Source organism: Microchirus variegatus (assembly GCF_963457635.1).
Source record: "Microchirus variegatus genome assembly, chromosome: 1".
Classification (NCBI taxonomy): Eukaryota; Metazoa; Chordata; class Actinopteri; order Pleuronectiformes; family Soleidae; genus Microchirus; species Microchirus variegatus.
In genome coordinates this window covers 42,875,969-42,895,583 of record NC_139802.1, presented here as the reverse complement: position 1 = coordinate 42,895,583, position 19,615 = coordinate 42,875,969, and the positions used below count along the sequence as shown (strand labels likewise).

Here is a 19,615-nt window from a genome sequence, read left to right as displayed (position 1 = left end):
AACTCTCTCTGCTGCTGCTGAGTGTATCTCTGCATGCTAATCTATTCCAGGTCTATAAAATGGATTTTTAGCAGTCCAGTCTATAATTTCAGTGTTTAATCTGACATTATTCCTGTACGTGAGCGTTCTTTTCAGTCTTGTCAGATGTAGACGTCTCCAGATCCACTCGTCGTCACCACCTGTTGCTTTACTGCACTCGTCGTGTTCCTCAAAAACAGAACAGCTGACAGTGTGTGATTTATTTTTCTCCACAGACACCTGACAGTAATGTGTGTGTGTGTGTGTGTGTGTGTGTAGTTGTAGTGTAACTATAAAAACCAGCTCCACCTGCTCAGGTTACTGTACAGCAGTCACGTGTTACTGAAGCCTCAGTCATCTTAACTTTGTGTCTAATTCTTCTTCATTTCTTTGAATGTCTCTTCTGTCCGTGGTCATTCATTCTCTTTATGAACAACTTTGCATATTTTCATTATTGTTTAGTATTTTTTTTTACCATGTTTCTTCTCTTTCTGGTTACTTTGAACTACTTTCATGTCTCCGTGGTCGTGCCTTATGTTGTTTTTGGTTGTTTTGCAGCATATATTTTTGTATCTTTTTGACCATTTTCTTCACTGTTGGTTATTTTGTGCCTTTGCATGATAATTATTCAACTCTTTGAAATTGTTCCATGTCTCTGTGGTCATTTTCTATCTATTTTTTATATCTATCTACCCTTCTTGGTCACTTTGTGTCTTTGCATGATTATTTTTCATCTCTTTTAACAGATTATGTGTCCCTGGATTACGTTCCTTGAGTTGTTTTGTGTCTTTTTTGTTCCTTTTTGTCTGTTTTGCATCTTTGTGATCATGTTTCAACTTTTTTATGCCTTTATGTTTCATATTGTGCTTGCTTCATTTCTTTATTCAATTGTTTTTATTATTATTATTATTATTATTATTATCTAAACAGTATTTTTGCTTCTCTCTGACAATGTTCTATCTTTTCACCTTATGTTGGGTCACTGCATGATAACTTTTCACCTCTGTGAAACTTGTTTTGTGTCTTTGTGGTGGTTGTTTGCATTATTTTTATTATTATTTAAACAGTATTTTGTTTCTCTGTGACAATTGTTTATATTTTTTTTTAAATCTTTTTCTCTCTCTATGAAACTTGTTTTGTGTGTGTCTGTTTGTCCCTTTTGTTGTTTTCGCTTCTTTTATGTCTCTTTATAGTTACATAATACCTGTGTTGGGATTCTCTAAGTGTTTGTTTTCCACCTGTTTTGCTCAGAAATGTCTCAGAAAAAACACTTTGCTGATCATTTATCTGCCTTTTATTCATTAATTTCTTTAAAAAAATATTGGATTAATAACTTTATGTCACTGCAGTGAAACTTTGCTGCGGTGAAAGTTGTGATTTGTCTCTCCCAGGATGAGCGGACACATGTTGTTGCCATGGACACGCCGCTCTGTCCCACCGCCGCGCCAGGAATTAACCCCGCCCTGTGGTTGGCCGCCTCTCCCTCACCAGACATCGTACACGTCACGCGATTGGCCCGCTGCTACGTCGGTGGCGCGTGTTGCCAATGCCGCGCGCTGATTGGCCGCCGCTCCACGGGCCCTGGTAGCGCCGCATGTAGTGCGCGGTCTACGCGCGCTCTGATTGGACGCGAGTCCAGGTGCTGGAGTACAGGCTGTCCGCTGCTCTGTCATCGTCGCATATAAATACACTCGTACCGGGGACAGGAGTGTGTCTGACAGCGCTGCAGCGTTACCTGTCACTATCGCTTCGTACACAGGTAAGCGGAGCTCCGCTATTCTCGGATTTAAGGGTTTTTAAACGACATTAATGCTCGTGTTTGTCCCGGTTTCACTGGGTGTAGTTTGAGCAGTCGGACCGTGTTGCGTGAGTCACTGGTTTTAGTCCAGGTTTAGTCAAACGGGACTAAAACTTTCAGGTTCACTCATCAGATTATTGGCTAAATTAATCTTAATACGTATATTAAACAGTCTGATAATGTTTATAACCGGAATAGAAGCTTAGCGTAGCCATTTAGGAGTTAGCACGGAAGTTGGTCCGTCCGCTATTATTGTCCGGGTAGACCGTTATCACCAAAACCAGTCTGTTAAAAAAAGATGACGTTCATGATTTTAACATGTAAAATGTCCGTGTCGCTTCTTTATTAATCAATAAATAAGCCGTAATTAACTAAATGGCGGAGCCTTCGCTGTGACGGGGGTCTCGGGTTACAGGACTCGCTAGCGGTCATTGATGACTCAAGTTCCGGGAAATCCCACTGCCCTTTCACCGACTTTTTCCTCACCCGTGTGTGTGTGTGTGCGTTTTTTTTTAGCATTATCTTTGATCTGTTTGCAAAACACAGAGTGTGTGTGTACATTTGTAGGTCAGTATTATATTAACCACAGAGACAGTAAACACAGCCGGCTGCTTTAAAGTCCCGTTTACCTTTAACCTAGCTAGCATCAGCTCTGTTGATAGACCCTGCTGATCTTCTTGTTTTTAAATTAACCAGCACTAAATATCTGCGTAATTATCTCTGTATCTTCAGTTTAAATGTGTCGCTGTTACACGTCAGTAAAACTGCCCAGGTAATAAATGTCATACAACCTGTTAAGCTAACATGTTAGCCGGCTGCAAGATGGCTTCAAGCTAGTTTCTCTCAAACTTAAGTGTCCATAAGGTTATGTAAAAAAAAAATTAAGATGACTTCTGAGGCTAACTTCCATTACAGTAGTATGGCTGTTAACATTCATGCAATAGACGAACACAGTCATATCATACATTGTTGCCATGGGTTGTGTTATACTTTTCTTTTTATTTAAAGGCAACTAGCTTGAGGATGAAAGGACAGTCTGAATGTGTTTGTAGTCCTGTGTGAAAGACCAGACCTCTGTCCTGGACCACATTAGACTTTCACCATGCAAAGGAAAGTTCCCTTACAGAGCTTTTGCAATAATGGACTTTACGTCATATCAGTGCTGGAGATCATTGAGTAACACTTCAGTCATTTTACTTCTTTGACTTCTTGTAGCTGCTTGTTTCCCCTGCGTCTCTTCTTCTTCTTCAGTGAAAGTAACATATTTGGAGGTGGAGATGTACATTTTCTTCATTGAGCAAAATAAATATACACAAAAATAGTTGTAGAGGGCGACCAGATCTTGGCGTATTTGCTATCTGCCAATACAGATATAGCGCGTCCCTAATAATAACCACAGTTTCTCCTCCAGTCAGGATGCCTGGATCAGCCTCAATCAGTTGCCTGGGACCATGGCCCAAAGACGTGGGCGTCATCGCCCTGGAGCTGTACTTTCCGTCGCAGTTTGTGGACCAGGCCGAGCTGGAGGAGTTTGACGGCGTGGCCGCCGGTAAGTACACCGTGGGCCTGGGCCAGGCTCGCATGGGCTTCTGCTCGGACCGCGAGGACATCAACTCCCTGTGCCTGACCGTGGTCCAGAGGCTGATGGAGAGGAACGGCCTGTCCTACGACAGCGTGGGCCGCCTGGAGGTCGGCACCGAGACCATCATCGACAAGTCCAAGTCGGTCAAGACGGTCATCATGCAGCTGTTTGAGGACTCGGGCAACACGGACGTGGAAGGCATCGACACCACCAACGCCTGCTATGGCGGCACGGCGGCGCTCTTCAACGCCGTCAACTGGGTGGAGTCCAGCTCCTGGGACGGTGGGTAAACATTGTTTGAGTTTCGATGCTTTTACTGTCATGTAATTAATAATCTAATAATCCCAGTAATACATTAATTTTTGTTTGCCTCCGGTTATTGATTGCTAAATGCTTAGTTTAAAGAAAAAAAACATTCTAATGAATGTGACATTTTCAAAGCTGGAAACCAACAGAGAATCTAGTCATTTCTTATCTGTTTACTGATCTCGGAGGAGCAGACGAGTATTGCAGGTTGTGGCTTATTTAGCACATTTTCCAACACGCAATAAAAATGTTGGTTATCTGTTGACTTTAATGTGCTCCATTCTTGTACAAACCAAGCTCCAAACTCTGTATGAACCAGTGTTGTTGTTGTTGTTTCCTCTCTGCAGGACGTTATGCTTTGGTGGTAGCTGGAGACATCGCCGTCTACGCCACAGGAAGTGCGCGGCCCACAGGGGGCGCTGGCGCCGTGGCCATGCTGGTCGGACCGAACGCTCCTCTGGCATTTGAACGAGGTCAGTAACTGATTTGAGTCTGTAGATGCCTCATTTACATGATTAAAGAGTGGGCTGATGAGATGCTCCTCATCAGTACTGGTCAGATTCTGGTCAAAGGATTTTAAAACGCGGTGAGAAGAGTCTGTGTTGCTGACATAGAGCTCTGTGTGTGTGTGTCGTGTGGTGCAGGTCTGAGAGGAACGCACATGCAGCACGCCTACGACTTCTACAAGCCCGACCTGATGTCCGAGTACCCGGTTGTGGACGGGAAGCTGTCGATCGAGTGTTACCTGAGCGCTCTGGACCGCTGCTACTCCGTGTTCCGCAACAAGATCCACGCACAGTGGCAGAGAGGTGAGTGTGAGGCTTTTGTTATTCCCCTCGCAGTCCTGTGAGGCATGTAGCAGCTCTCCTCTACTCCCCGCTGGTGTTAAATCTGGGGGAAAATATATTTCGAAGTTGTGCTTTTTGTCGTCATTTAATAAGAAACTGTTCATCTGCAGCGAGGCAGACTCTCAGGAGTGTGTGTGAAGTTTGTCCCGTGCAGCAGTGCAACGAGGACTCTTCACGGATAAGAACTTAATGGGTTTAGAGGGTTTAGTTCCTTAGCGTTAGCTTAGCTAAGACGTTTATTTAAGTTCAGGGACCATGAAGTAGTTTAATGAGATGAGACACTTTCTCTTTCTCTCTGGATGTGAACAGGGTCATGGAGCAAAGTGGGTGAACTTATTCATCTTCTCATTTCTGGCAGGTTGAACACAGAGAGGTGCGATGCTGCCCTCTGCTGTTCAAAATTGTCAATACAGTACCCCGCAGAGCTGTTTTTCAGTACTTTACTGTCTTTGTAAGAAGATAAAAATGTAGTTTAAGTCGTGTAAAATAGGTCCAAACATCTCACTTTAACCTGAACAAATTAAAAGCACCATGTTTACCCAATTTAGTGAGGGTGTGGTTCTAGTAGGGATGATCCAAAACCACACCCACAGGCTGGAGTTTGACGTCAGTGAAGTGACGAAACGCCCGGTGTTGTGTTTGTGACAGAGAGTTCAGAGAAGCGCTTCAGCCTGGAGGACTTTGGTTTCCTGGTCTTTCACTCTCCGTACTGCAAACTGGTGCAGAAGTCTCTGGCCAGACTGATGCTCAACGACTTCCTGAGTCACCCCAACCCCGACACCGAGACCGGACCCTTCAGCGGCCTGGAAGCCTTCAGGTACGCTCAGAACATACTTTTACATGAATCTAACCTCCTCGTCACAGGTCTGCCTTCAGTATTGACTGACTTGTGTTTGTGTGACAGAGATGTTCGACCAGAGGACACCTACTTTGACCGGGACGTGGAGAAGGCGTTCATGAAGGCCAGTGCAGATCTGTTTGAGAGGAAAACGAAGGCTTCACTGCTCATCTCCAACCTGAACGGAAACATGTACACGCCGTCGGTCTACGGCTGCCTGGCGTCGCTCATCGCACAGTGAGTCTCGAGGGAAAAAAAACACATTTTAGTTAACACTTTTTTTAACTGTTGGACAGACTTTTCTAACAGGAAACTGAAGTTTGTGTCGCTTTGTAAACCGTTTACGCTCTCACACCAAACCCCATAGAGAAAATCGGTGATTTAACATCACAGCACACGGTTGTTGTTGATCCACTTCTGCCTCTGTCAATAAGTTCAAATATGTTATTTTATGACTTCAGTGTTTTAAATCCTTTGTCCACATTCACCTAAATAACACAAAACTATTAAAACAGTCAGCACTTGAGCTTAAATCACTGATTTTCTCTATGGGGTTTGGTGTGGAGGAGTGAGTGGTTCAAAAACTTCAGTTTCCTGTTAGAAAACACTTTATTATTTGTGTATTCCTGACACTTTAACTGCAGTAACAACAACGATGGTGCAGTTTTTAAAGTGTTTGTTTGTTTGTTTTTTCTTCATAGACGCACATCGTCACAGATCGCGGGACAGAGAATCGGCGTTTTCTCGTACGGCTCGGGATTCGCCGCGACGCTGTATTCTCTCGGAGTCACACAGGACCACACCCCCGGTGAGACGCCACGCCGCACTTCAGCGTGTTATAAAAATAACTGAATAAATCTAAGTAAAGTTTTAGAGACTAACAGCCGTGTGTGTGTGTAACAAACAGGATCCAGTCTGGACAAACTGGTGTCCAGCCTCAGTGACCTGAAGCTCCGCCTGGACTCCAGGACCAAGGTGTCACCTGCCGTCTTCTCTGAGAACATGAAGCTGAGGGAGGAGACGCATCACTTAGGTACGACTTAATTCACTAATTTGGCGAATGCATCAACAAAAGCACGTTCGCGGACTATATTAATTGGTTTTTTTCCCCATGTCTCCCTGCAGCGAGCTACGTCCCCCGCGGCTCAGTGGACGATCTGTTCCCGGGGACGTGGTACCTGACGCGCGTGGACGAGAAACATCGCAGGGAGTACGCCCGCAGACCTCTGGTCCACGACCTGCCGAGGGAGCCGGAGCTCGTTCACACGAACTCCAGCACGAAGGCCGAGGTGAAGATTTAAACGATAACGTATTTATAAAACAAAAACCATAAATTATCTATGTTTAGAGACAAAAACTTAGCGTTTTTCCGTTGTGTTTGTCTCCCACAGCACATCCCGAGTCCCGCCAAGAAGATGCCTCGCATTCCCGCGACCATGCCGAGCCCCGAGGCCGCCGCCGCCGTTAGCAACTGAGCGCTCGCGACTGTGACCTCTGTGAGGTACCAGAGCACGACGGCTGACTCCTCCCCCTCCATCGCTGTACGTTAAAGGACAACTGGACCCGCCCGTCCTCCTTCCCATCGTCTCCTCCCCTCGCTGTCCTGCTACATTTGACCGCACGTCTGCTTTCAACGTGGTTTTTATCTTCGAGTGTGTGTGGGCGGGGCTTAGACTTCCTCCTGGCAGCTGGCCGCCAGTAACAGGAAGAGGAAATGAACATGGTGTCAAGGGGGGCGGGTCTTAATAAAATGCTGCTGCTGCCGCCATGGCAACCCAACAGGAAGGTGATGCGCCCCTCATGCTCCTCCCCCTCCTAAGTAACGATGACGTCAGCAGTTTCTTCTCCCGCTGAGTCATGGTCGCCTGTTTTTGGAAAAATATTGATGAATTGATCATGTGATTGATGATGTAATCGATTATCTGATTAATATTTAATCTATAATCAATCACATTAAAAAAAACACACTGGAAAAAAAACACTAGCATCGTCACCTTTTTACCGTGACATGTACGCTAGTTACGTTACCATGACGACATCATGTACTCATCATAAATAAGTAGTGCCCTCTAGTGGCAATGTATGGAACTGCCAGATTGCTGTTAAACCCTTCATCCACGGTGCTGTTTTATTTTTTTTAAAACTTTACTAACGACTCAGATTAATTATCCCCCCCCCACGCACAAGTTATTTCTTTTAACTCAGAAACTCACGTCCACACTTGTGTAAACACAAGTTATGCTATTAATTTTAAATATTATATAGAATATTCCCGCTGCACCCGGAGATTAACCACAGATTATGTGTCCCGTCCGTAAAGTAAAGTATAAAGTGGCGACGTTTCTCACCGTCGTTGTGTTTGTTTTTAATTCTTGTGTGTAATCACAGTGGTGCATTCAGGGAACCTGGGAATACACAACTTCTCCATGGAAATATATATATATATATATATATATATATATATATATATATATGTATATGTTAGTTGGTTAGATGGGGACCTTTTTTTTTTTTTTTTTAAAGTTGCAGTGTGTAGAAATGTCAGATGTTTTTATTCGTGTATTACTGTATTGTACAGTAGCCCAGAATGGACAAATCATGGTTTCTCACCACTAGGTGTCAATAAATTCCACACAAGTGTATGATAAGATCATATTCAGTCGCGGATGATTGTTGTTTCACTGTGAAGCCCCTCCCCCTCCCCCCATCTATCTATCTATCGCTGTCGTTTTCAGCCGCACAGACCTCGAGCTGAAATGTTGTCTTCCTCTTCCTGTCGGTGGGCGGGGCAGAGAGGGAAAGTGGGCGTGGCCTCAGGAGGAGGCAGTACGATCGCACCTCAAGAAGCCTTACTATAACAACAACAACAACAACAAGCACGTTTGTTTTTGAACGGACAATAATGTACAGATATTATTTACAATTGTACAGTGTCACACACACACAGGACTCACATGACCTCTGTACAGTACAAACTGTAATAAGATTAATAAAAGTGTATAGCTGTAAATGAACGAGTGAATAACTGACGCGTAGATTCACTGAATAAATTTCAATGAAGTTTCAACGTGCGACTCGACTGTTTTTCATTATAAACGTGAATGTGTTTCAGTGATTGGTCATTGTGTGTGTGTGTGTGTGGTTTCGCTGACTCCGCCTCCTCGTTAGCAGGTGACTCACACAGGAGTGTTGATTAGCGCTAACGTGTTCACAGGTGTGCGGTGTTTGAGCATTTCAGGCCTCGTACACACGGAAACACAACTTTACCCGTACGATCTTAATCTTTGACGTTATTAAAAAAAAAAGTTTTGCGTTAACGTGGCGACGTTTAAGTATAAATAACGAGCCACAGGAATACACCAGAAACGGAGAAGACGTGGACCATGTTCTCCGATGTTGACAAAGCTAGTGACGGCGAACGCAAAGGAGAGAGGTGGGGCTATGACATCATCATTTCACAACATTTACATATTCATTATATACACAAAAACGCCATGGGTTTTGTATTTTTGTTATTTAAGATATTGTTTTTACTCTGGGACCCATTTTCTCAAATATGTGTTTTCGGGCTAGCATAAAAGCTAATATAATTATTCCCGAATTCTCTTAAACTCGTTCTCGTACGTATAATCCCTTAATGTTTCCACTTTGTCGTAGCATTGATGCACAGTGGAGCTTAAATAAAAGATATCGACAAACATTTTTTATTTGATAAGAAACCGCTTAAATATTCACCAGTGCTGTACTCCTTAAAAACATCTTTAAAGCGAAATAAGTCAATTTCTATTTTACGTAGCCTATAGCACGAGTTCTCAAAATGGAGAATTCGTTAAACCATCCCTGAGTGAGTCGACAATCGTGACACCAAAGCATGAGGGAGAACAAATCTGCTGACTCACCTGTTAGCTTAGCTGTTAGCTAGCTAGTAGCTAGAAACTCTTACTCTTAACTTTAACCCTTAATATGTTTTTATTTTATGAAAGAAAATATAAAAATAGCTACAAAGACAAAATAGACCAATATTTTTATTTAAAAACTGGACTTTTGTTGTTAATTGCTTTTGACAGGAAGTCAACCCGATTCAACAGGAAGTAGCACCTCACACATGCGTAAAACAAAATGTGTTTCTGGTACAGATCCAGTTGCAACAGGGCTTATTATGGGATTATCAGAATATATTAAGTAATATTCATAACTTGATTGTTGTTTACGCTAAAACTTTACACAGTACTGTGTGTGTCGCCTACTGCAGCTTTAAAGAAAGACACATGCGAAACACTGACAGGGATTTTCGTTTGATTTTATTTGTTGCATCACATCATAAAACGTGGTCACGTTCGTCAGATTCTGGAATAATCTCTTCAGTAACTGAGACAACGACAACGACTTTTTCGCGCGCTAACTTCCTGTCCGTCACGACTTCTGCGCCAGGAGCGTGCTCAGTTTGATTTTCCCGTCCATGGACGCCGTCAAACACGTGCCGCAGTCCACGGCTGAGCACCAGTCCACCGTCACCACCGGGGCTTTGTGTCCGCCCAGCGACAGCACGCTCTCCAGAGCCGGCTCCCCATTGGTCAACTGGAATTTCATAAAAAACAAACAGGAAATGATGCTAATACTGAAGTTTGGTGTTAAATTTTGTATTTAAAGAATGAATTAAGCAAAAACAGAGAGAATTTAAGAGAGAATTCCACTTTGTTGTACGTCTAACAAACTGAATGTTCATTAATATGACATTAAATACGTATTTAATTTGAATTTACTCTGTATATGAGTCCTCCGGAGCTGGAACACGTTAGCACGTGTTGTCCTTCAGAGTCGAAGGCGAACAGTCGACCTCGAGGAACCTGAACCTGAGCAAAAGTTTGGACGTCAACGTTTTTTTCTTTGACGCGTTTCATTTCATTTAAAGAAAAATAAATAACGTCCAGCTGTTTCCACGGTAACCTACTTGTTTGTATCCGCTGTATCCCGACAACACGAATGGCCCGGTGGCGTCCTGAGGTAAAACCTGCTCCGACTGCTTCACCCCGCACCGATGGATGTTCCACTGTATGAACTGAACACACACACACACACAGGTTTATTCTCTTCACTGCAGCATTTAAGACACTTTTGGACGTCTTCGCGGTTAAAAAAACGAACTCGTACCTTTCCGTCTTCTCCGATGCTGAACACTGTGTTCTCGTCGTAGCTGAACTCCACGCTGTAAACCTCGCCGTCGTGAGCTCTCCAGCTCATCGCGCTCTCGTAACGCTGCATATCTGCACCACCGACACACGCGCGGATAAGTATCATCATGTAAAAGGACTTTTTTTTTTTACTTTGTGCCACTTTGGTAACCCGCTCACTCTCCCACACCAAAGCCCATAGAGAAAATCAGCCATTTTTCAAAACAGCACCGCAGGAGTTGATCCAGAGGAGTTGATCCACTGCTGCCTCCGTCACTAACTTCAAACGTGTTATTTGGGCGACTTCTGTGTTTGAAATATTTCATTCAGATTGACTACAGTGACACAAACTCGCCACACGAGGCAGCAAGTAGAGCAGCAGCTCCTGCGTCCACACAGGCTAAAATCACCGGTTTCCTCTATGGGCTTTGGTGTGGGAGAGCGAGCGGGTTACCAAAGTGGCACAAACTTCAGTTTCCTGTTGAACAACGACAGCCTAACAGCAAAAGAACATAATTGTACATATTCTTAATGATTTTAATGACTCACCAAACAGTCGTATGACTCCGTCCGCAGCTCCGGTCACCAGCAGGTTTCCGTTGTGGTTGAACGCCGTGCAGTTGATGGCGACCGGTTCAGGCTCTAATGAGAACTGGAGCTGTGACACAGAGTGAAACACGGATTAAAAAAACCCCCCTGACTCAGACGTGTCCTGGTGTCCTCAGGAGGAGGACGACGACGTTTGACATCTTTTACCTGCTGTTTGACCGTCTTCGTGTCCCACAGTAACAGTTTTCCAAACATTGGTATCGGAAGTCGAGGAGCGGACTCGGCGTTCGCGGAGCGACCGACTGCCGCCGCCGAACACACGAACGACGAGCCGCTGGGACTGCACGCTAAAGACAAGATACTGACACACAATACATTGATATGACATCAAATACTGTATAACAGTGGTTCCCAAAGACTGGGTCAGGACCCACAGATGGGTCACAGTTGATGATACTGATCGATCTGTTCTAATGAGCTGAGCAGTGATGTCACTTCCTACCGTGGATGAGTCTCATCGATGTTCATCTCGTACAGATTCTTCTTGGCGTCGGTGTCATACAGCCGCACTGTGCCCACGCCGCTGCCTAGCAACAGCTGAAAACACACACATTATTGTCATAGGCAAAGCGTTTAAATGTTGTGTTGTTAGCTTGTGCTTTTAGCACGAAGCTTAAATGTTGTATTTCTATGAATTTATTGTTGACATGAAAATTAAATGTTGTTCCGTTAGCACAGAGAGAATGCTGAGTTGTTAGCATGAAGCTTAAATGTTGCATTTATAGCTTATGTTGTTTGCACAAAGCTTTATTTTTAGCATGTTTTGTTAGCACAAAGCATGTTGCGTTTATAGCTCATGCTGTTAGCACAAAGCTTTATTTTTAGTATGTTTTGTTAGCATGAAGCTTAAATGTTGTGTTTAACTCATGTTGTGAGCACAAAGCTTTATTTTTAGCATGTTTTGTTAGCATGAAGCTTAAATGTTATGTTTTGGCTCATGTTGTTAGCATAAAGCCTATTTTTTAGCATGTTTTGTTAGCATGAAGCTTAAATATTGCGTTTATAGCTTATGTTGTTAGCACAACGCCTATTTTTTGCATTCTTTGTTAGCAAGAAGTTTAAATGTTGCAATTGTAGCTCATGTTATTAGCAAGAAGTCTGTTTTTGCGTGTTTTGTTAGCATGAAGCTTAAATGTTGTGTTTATAGCTCATATTGTTAGCACAAAGCTTTATTTTAGCATGTTTTATTAGCACAAAGCTTAAATATTGCGTTTATAGCTTATGTTCTTAGCACTAAGCCTATTTTTTGCATTCTTTGTTAGCAAGAAGTTTAAATGTTGCAATTGTAGCTCATGTTATGAGCAAGAAGTCTGTTTTTTGGCATGTTTTGTTAGCATGAAGCTTAAATGTTGTGTTTGTAGCTCATGGTGTTAGCACAAAGCTTTATTTTTAGCCTGTTTTGTTAGCATCATTTAAATGTTGCGTTTAAAGCTCATGTTGTTAGCAGGTTCTGTTGTTGTTGGTACCAGTCTGTCAGGTTTGGTGGCCCACTCCAGAGACAGCAGAGGAGACTTGGACATGATGGTGGCTTTGGTCTGTATGATGGGGTTGAATGACCACACCTGAAGAAGAAGAAGAAGATGAAGATGATGAAGATGAAGATGAAGATGAAGATGATTCTTCATGTGTTTGAATTGCAGCAGATTATTTTAATCCTTTGTGGGAAAAAAAAAACAAGGATTAACCTTGATGACACCGTCTACGTCCAAACTGGCAACCCGGCGTCCAGAGCAGTCCACTCTGGAACACAAGAGGAGGATGATGATGATGAAGATGATGGTGTGTGTGTGTGTGTGTGTATGTGCGCGCGCACAGACCTGCAGTGCATGATGGACGAGTGATGTTCTCCATACTCCTCCTGACTGAGTTTGATGAAAGGCTGCTCCACAGACAGACCTCCTCCTCCTCCTCCATCTGCTGATCTGGGGTCAGGGAGGTCAGGGGCAGAGTCAGCAGGAAGCTCCACCTCCCCAGCGTCACCTTTCTTCTCTGGTGTCTAAACGCAACATGAGAAAAGTTCAAATGAAGTCATTTCCAACAGTTTTTCAGGGACTTTTTTGGGGGGTGGAGCCTAAATATGGACATAATTTGTCTGAATGGTAAATAAGACTTTTTAAAGGTGTTATTTTTATCTGGGTCACCTGTTGCGGTGGTTTGGAGAAGAGCTCCTTCCTCTCTTTCTCGTGGTCCTGGATCCTCTTGTGTCGCGGATACGACGGCTGGTTCGTCGCCTGGTTGTTGACCGTCGTTGTTGTCGTTGTTGTTGTTGTCGTCGTTGACGACGGGGAACTCGCGGGTTCGCTGCTCAGCGTCTGACTGACGACTGGCTTCGCCTCCTTTGTTTGGACCGACTCTTTTGTCTTCGCGGGCTGGAGAAAGACACTAAAAGTTTAGACACTGTTTGAACAAAGACCCCAAAGCGTTGACGTTTACCCAACCTCGGTTGGCTACTCTAGTGGACGTCAGAGGAAGTGCAGCCGCTCTGTTTCAGCTTCCTCACTCGCTAACTTCTGCTTCCTCTTTGCTCTACCTGACTGACCGGCGTCTCCTTCCTGCTCGCGGTCGTCTGGTTGGGCGACGACCCGCTGCTGCTGCCGAGCTGCGACGGTTTCCCCGGCGTGCGGCGACCCTGCGGTAGGAATGTGGAGAAGAAGTTTCTGGAAGGCGTGGTGACGGCGCTCGCCGCTCGCTGGCTCGACACCAAGTCCCTGGAGAAGAAGGTGGAAGGAGACAATGGAAGGGTGAGAATCTGCTCAGGTAACTATTGAAAACATGTTGTTTTTTTGGTTTTCTCGTTGTTCCTCACAGATCTCGCGAGTGACGCTGAAGCTCCAGAAGATGTTTTTCCACATCGACCAAGTACGTAAACGAATTTGTGATCCGCAAAAGTTGGATATGATAGACATTAGCCAGCTAGCCAACATGCTAACCCTTTGATCAGCTTGGAACACTCTTGTGTTTCGTCCATCAAAGAACCAAATATTAAGGCGAGGTGGTACAGTGTAGCTTCTGGAATATGGAAGATTTTCTTAGCTCGCGTTAGCATAAGAACTTAAAAATCGCGAAGGAACCCGAAGAAAAACGCTAACAAAGATCTAATTTAATCACTCATGCTAATTCTTTATCACGATGAACGCTCTGCTGCCCCCTATAGGCTCAGGAAAAGAGAGCTTTCGCTGATTTTTAGTGTTTGTTTCTATGCAGATGATCTCGATGATCAAACACTCTGATTTGATCTGTGAGTGTGTCACTTACCTCAGTGACTCTTCGTCTGATTGGCTCATTTAAAGCTTAATCATGTGAGCGTTTAACACACACAAATCTAATCGATTAGCTATCGATTGCTCGATAGCTAGCAACAACTAAGACTTCTGCCGACTGTGAAATCTCTAGATTCGAGCAGTTTGACTGCGAAATGTCTTAGAAGCTCAGTTTGTTGGAGATGTATTGTGTTATTTTCCATTAATCTGTGTCAGTGTGATGTTGTGTCATCATGTTTTATATTTAAGGTCCAGTGTGTCGAGTTTTTAGATCTGATTGTCATACGACAATGTATTTTTTAAGCATGTGTTACTTTGTTTTGTGTTTATTTTCATTTAGCCCTTGAATCTAAGAAATTGTCAAAAGTATGCAAGTTCAAGACAATAGAGGATATGTATTTTCATGCTCTGCTGCCCCCTGTAGGTTCAAGAGGTAGGTTTTTTTTGTGCTCTTTTCTATGCAGACGCTACTCTCCTTAAAAATCAAATTCAATCTGTCAGAATAGAGCTGCTCAATTCATATATCAAGTACAATTTAACCAAAATACACTATTATTATTGTTGTTGTTGTTAGTTGTGTGGTTTCCATGGAGACAAACGTTTTTTTCTACGTTTCTTTGACTCGGCGTGCGGCACGTAAAAAAAAAAACTAACATTACAGAATCTGACTGATTAAATTCTTACGTGGGATGTGAGAAATATGATTTCTCAGAATACGTTGAACGTGTGTTAAATGTGTCAGTGTGTGTGCGCATGTGACCACCAGGAGGCAGTAAAAACAAGGCCAGACGATTAATGTCTACGCTGATGACGCCAAACTCTACGTGAAGGTTTGTCCTCACAAATAAAAGAGGACTTTGAGTGTGTCCTGTATCAAACTGCCCAGACTACAGTGTGTCAGTGTGATGAAATATATATAAATATAAAAAAAATTGGATCTCACTGATAAAAAAACCCCCAACAATTCATCAGGTGAATTGTTTATTTGGCAACAACAACCGTATCACAACACACACAGTGTAAAACAACATAAATATTCTATTATTAACAATAAGTTACTTTAAAAAAAAAAAGCCTTTAAAACAAACAAAAAGCAGTCGTTTCTGCGTTAAAGTGCCTGAAAAAATGTCATTAAAGTGTCTCAGTGATGAAAACACACGTTAATGTATTAATATTTAAGGTTAAAAAGTCACGTGACCTTCTCCGGCCTGACTTCAGCAGACGCTCGACCATTTTATGGTCTTTAACAAGTTAGACTTTCACAATAAAACACCGGATAAACAAAAACTGCAGCCAGTCAAACAAGGATGAAAAATACTCAAATGTCATTCCTCTCAGTTTAAAAGAAGATTAAAGATGGCTGCCACCTGCAACTCCATCTATTTTAAAGTCTTATTTGAATAATGGCAACCATCTTGGGTGCACAGAGTCGCTGTGTTACGATGATAACAACTCCTTCTATTGACATTTAAACCGCTCATTTTCAAAGAAAATCTTTGAAGTAATTTCATCAGTAAAGACAAGTGTCTCACAGCTCAGTGTCTCCCAGACGGTCCATGTTCTGGACGTATACCGGCAGTTTGTGGTGGAACATCTCGTCCGCGTCCCTCTGCTGCTCTCGAGTCTCCGTCTGCAGAGCGAACAGCTGCGAGAGACGGGAAGAGACAGACGGGTCAGACATGTCAAAGTGTCCCTGACACACAGACATGTCAAAGTGTCCCTGACACACAGACATGTCAAAGTGTCCCTCTTACAGGACAGGGACAGAGACAGAGACGGGACGACATTTATGTTCTCACCATTTGCCGGAACTGTTCGTTCTCCTCCGTCACGTTCGTCATCTTCTGGACCTCGGCGTCGAAGCTCAAGAGGACGGGCTGAGGTGGAAGACGGTTAAGGACTGGACACAAACCAGTGTTTACCAGACTGTCAACATGAGGACGCACTTTAAAGATTTAAAGATTATTGTGACCTCAAACCATGGAGTTAAAACGTGACAAGAGCAAATGTGAAACCATATCTGTAACTGGTAAACAAATCATTTAAAATGAATTAAAATGTCGATTTGTCCATGTTATTTCAAATGAGTGTATGTGTATGTATGTCTGCATATATGTATATTTGTATATGTAGATATATGTATATGTGTGTATTTGTATATGTGTCTATATGTATATATAAGTATATGTCTATATATCTATATGTCTACATTTATGTATGTATGTATATGTGTATAAATGTATATGTATATGTGTATCTATATGTATGTATGTATGTATATTAATGTGTGTATATATGTATGTATATATAAGTATATGTCTATATATGTATATGTGTATCTATATGTATGCATATGAATATGTGTGTATATATGTATATAAATGTATATATATGTATACGTAGATAATTGTATATGTGTGTGTATATATATATATATATATATATATAAGTATATGTCTATATATGTATATGTCTAAATATATGTATGTATGTATATGTGTATAAATGTATATGTATATCTATATGTATGTATGTATGTATATTAATGTATGTATGTCTATATATGTATATGTGTATCTATATGTATGTATATATCGTATGAATATGTGTGTATACTATATATGTATGTAAATGTATATATATGTATATATGTGTATATATATATAAGTATATGTCTACATATATGTATAAATATACATACACACACACGTGTATATATATGTATACATACATGCATCAACATCTCGCTTGTTCTGTTACCACGTTCATCTGAAGGATATGCATACACTGAAACAAGACGGACAGGAAGTTGTGCAGCGACACCAGGAAGGTGTCGGCCCACTGGCGGGAGAAGTACGGCGAGAAGGCGGGGTTCTGCTCGGGGGAGGGGATAAAGGGCAGGATGAACCAGTCCCGCCACTCGGCCTGACCCTGCAGCTCCAGAGCCTGCTTCTGGAAGAACTCCTGAGTCTTCTCCAGGTTTCCTCTCTGGACAGAGACAAACAGAGGACCAAGGTTTGCATCACAGAGAGTGTTTACTTTAGCTGACGCAGATCACGCTGTGTTTACCTGGATGGTGCTGATGACGTAGTATCTGTACAGGCTGGTTCTCAGCTTGTTGACTGTGGCCCTGTAGATGTCCTCCAGTCTGCAGAACAGACGTCTGTCCAGGTAGAGCCAGTACTCCTTCAGACCGCACAGGTCAAAGCTCTGGATGAACTGCTGCAGCTGATCGATGATCTTGTCCACCTGCGGAGACGACACGACGCCTTCACTTACAAAAACAAACAAACGTTCCTTTCTTTAATTACAAACAACAACAATCATCAAACTCATCTCTCTCTTTACCCTGAAGCCTTTCTCCTTGTCGGCTTTGATCTCACTGTCCAGGTTTTTCAGCGTGCCGGTGAAGCCTCGGTAGATCAGATACTCTCTCACGTGTTCGTCCGTCCTCTCCACTGCTGACCCCATGGTGACCTCTGACCCTGCAACATACACATACATTAAAGGTGCATTATGTAAAAAAAAGCAACTAAAGGCCATAAAATCGTCCTTATATGTCACAGAGACTCAGGAACATACAAACTGAACTCACCACCAACAACAGTACAGCCAAAATATTTGCATTAAAATTTTTTTTTTAGCATGTTTTGTTAGCATGAAGCTAACATGTTGTATTTCATAGCTCATGTTGTTAGCACAAATCCTGTTTTTTGAGTGTTGTGTTAGCACGAAGCTTAACTGTCGCGTTTATAGCTCATGTTGTTAGCACAAAGCTTTATTTTGTAGCATGTTTTGTTAGCATGAAGCTGAAACGTTGCATTTACAGCTCATGTTGTTAGCACAAAGCTTTATTTACAGCAGAAAACGAAACCCAAAAGACCTCTGTATTTTGAATTTGAATGTAGTAACAGTTTTTGGCCACATTCTTACATATGGCACCTTTAAGTATAGTGTTTTTGTTTTTAAAGGGCGGCTGTATGAGATGCTCTCCCACACCAAAGTCCATAGAGAAACTGTGTTTTTTTTAGCCCATATAGACACAGGAGCTGCTGCTCTACTGCTGCCTCCTTTTCTACCTTTGTGACACCAAGATACATCTAAACAAAAGATTTCAAATGCCGAAATGTCATAAATAACATATTTTAATTTACTGATAGAGGCAACAGTGGATCGACAGCTCCTGTGTGCTGTGATGTTAAAATCACTGATTTTCTCTATGGGGTTTGGTGTTGCAAAGCAACTCAAACTAACTTTTAAGCTTCATATTTTCTGGTTTCTTTGCTCCATACGACAAATAAATCATTAAAACGGAATAATGTTGGTTTGTGGACAAAACGAGACATTTAAGAACATCATAATTTCCACGTTTGGTAAACACTGATCACCATTTTCTGACATTTTATGGATCAAACAAGTACTCAATCAATAGCCAATAATCAACAGATTAATCGATTATGAAAATAATCCTTAGTAGCAGCCGTAGCACTTAGTTTCTATCGAATGATAAGTTTCACTGGGGAAACTTCATCATTTAGAGGATTATATCGATCAAACATTGAATCGATTGATCAAATCGAAAAAAAGAATCGTCCGACAAATCAACAATAATAATACAAAAATGTTAATTTCAGTCCTGTATCCACATCAGTATTGTATTTTGAATGAGATTTAAGAAACAACGTGTAAACCAAACTCCATTCAAAAATCTCATAGAAATTGGACGCATGTACAGGTCAACATGATATAATCTGTGTTTCTGCGCGTAGCGATTATTGACAAATTACGCCACTTTCATTCACGCTACATCAACAAACACAGAGCCGATGTTGATCGCATCATTTAACCCGAGCCTAGATTTTCTGAAACACGTTTTAAATCGAACGTACCTCTGTGGATAATCCAAATTATCTTCAGTCGAGTGAATTTTCCGTGGAGTTCCGCTGTGGAAAAAAAACAAAACAAAACCTTCGACCCACGAACACGGAACACGTTTAAACTTTATATTAAAGTATGAGCTCCGAGCTGCGCCTCCGCCATTTCATTAACGCGATAAAAATCCGTTAAGAAAATAGTGTTTTTTGCAACAACGGAGGAACGAATCTCTTCCTGTTGTGGTTTCCTCCTGACCGTCACGTGACCCGCTCATGTGACGCCCAACGGCCGGGGGGCGCTCACACGCACA

The 19,615-nt window shown here is 42.4% G+C and overlaps 2 protein-coding genes across 2 annotated transcripts; one reads left to right on the top strand and one right to left on the bottom strand.

Annotated features, from left to right (window-relative positions):
• The first annotated feature begins 1,705 nt into the window (after positions 1-1,705).
• Positions 1,706-8,321, top strand: hmgcs1 (3-hydroxy-3-methylglutaryl-CoA synthase 1 (soluble)). Its single transcript, XM_083885901.1, has 10 exons — positions 1,706-1,777; positions 3,228-3,680; positions 4,052-4,177; positions 4,349-4,513; positions 5,201-5,369; positions 5,457-5,627; positions 6,092-6,198; positions 6,298-6,423; positions 6,516-6,679; positions 6,782-8,321. The coding sequence occupies exons 2-10, from the start codon at positions 3,233-3,235 to the stop codon at positions 6,863-6,865; spliced, it is 1,560 nt and encodes a 519-aa protein (XP_083742027.1). The 5' UTR covers positions 1,706-1,777; positions 3,228-3,232; the 3' UTR covers positions 6,866-8,321.
• A 1,437-nt stretch (positions 8,322-9,758) lies between these two features.
• On the bottom strand, positions 9,759-19,547 carry wdr91 (WD repeat domain 91). Its single transcript, XM_083910798.1, has 18 exons — positions 19,320-19,547; positions 17,779-17,915; positions 17,500-17,679; positions 17,212-17,418; positions 16,230-16,313; positions 15,963-16,075; positions 13,701-13,878; positions 13,312-13,539; positions 12,988-13,166; positions 12,856-12,910; positions 12,637-12,732; positions 11,613-11,707; positions 11,318-11,471; positions 11,111-11,219; positions 10,542-10,654; positions 10,342-10,449; positions 10,154-10,243; positions 9,759-9,968 (listed from the first exon to the last, which is right to left on the bottom strand). The coding sequence occupies exons 2-18, from the start codon at positions 17,899-17,901 to the stop codon at positions 9,804-9,806; spliced, it is 2,277 nt and encodes a 758-aa protein (XP_083766924.1). The 5' UTR covers positions 17,902-17,915; positions 19,320-19,547; the 3' UTR covers positions 9,759-9,803.
• Between the last annotated feature and the right edge of the window lie 68 nt (positions 19,548-19,615).

Coding starts and splice junctions, on each gene's coding strand:
- hmgcs1 (XM_083885901.1), top strand. CDS start 3,233: ATGCCTGGATCAGCCTCAATCAGTTGCCTGGGACCATGGCCCAAAGAC. Junction 3,681..4,051: donor GGAGTCCAGCTCCTGGGACG/GTGGGTAAACAT, acceptor TCCTCTCTGCAG/GACGTTATGCTTTGGTGGTA. Junction 4,178..4,348: donor TCCTCTGGCATTTGAACGAG/GTCAGTAACTGA, acceptor CGTGTGGTGCAG/GTCTGAGAGGAACGCACATG.
- wdr91 (XM_083910798.1), bottom strand. CDS start 17,901: ATGGGGTCAGCAGTGGAGAGGACGGACGAACACGTGAGAGAGTATCTG. Junction 16,314..17,211: donor CCGTCTTGTTTCAGTGTATG/CATATCCTTCAG, acceptor AACCGTCTTCCA/CCTCAGCCCGTCCTCTTGAG. Junction 13,540..13,700: donor AGGAGACGCCGGTCAGTCAG/GTAGAGCAAAGA, acceptor GTCTTTCTCCAG/CCCGCGAAGACAAAAGAGTC.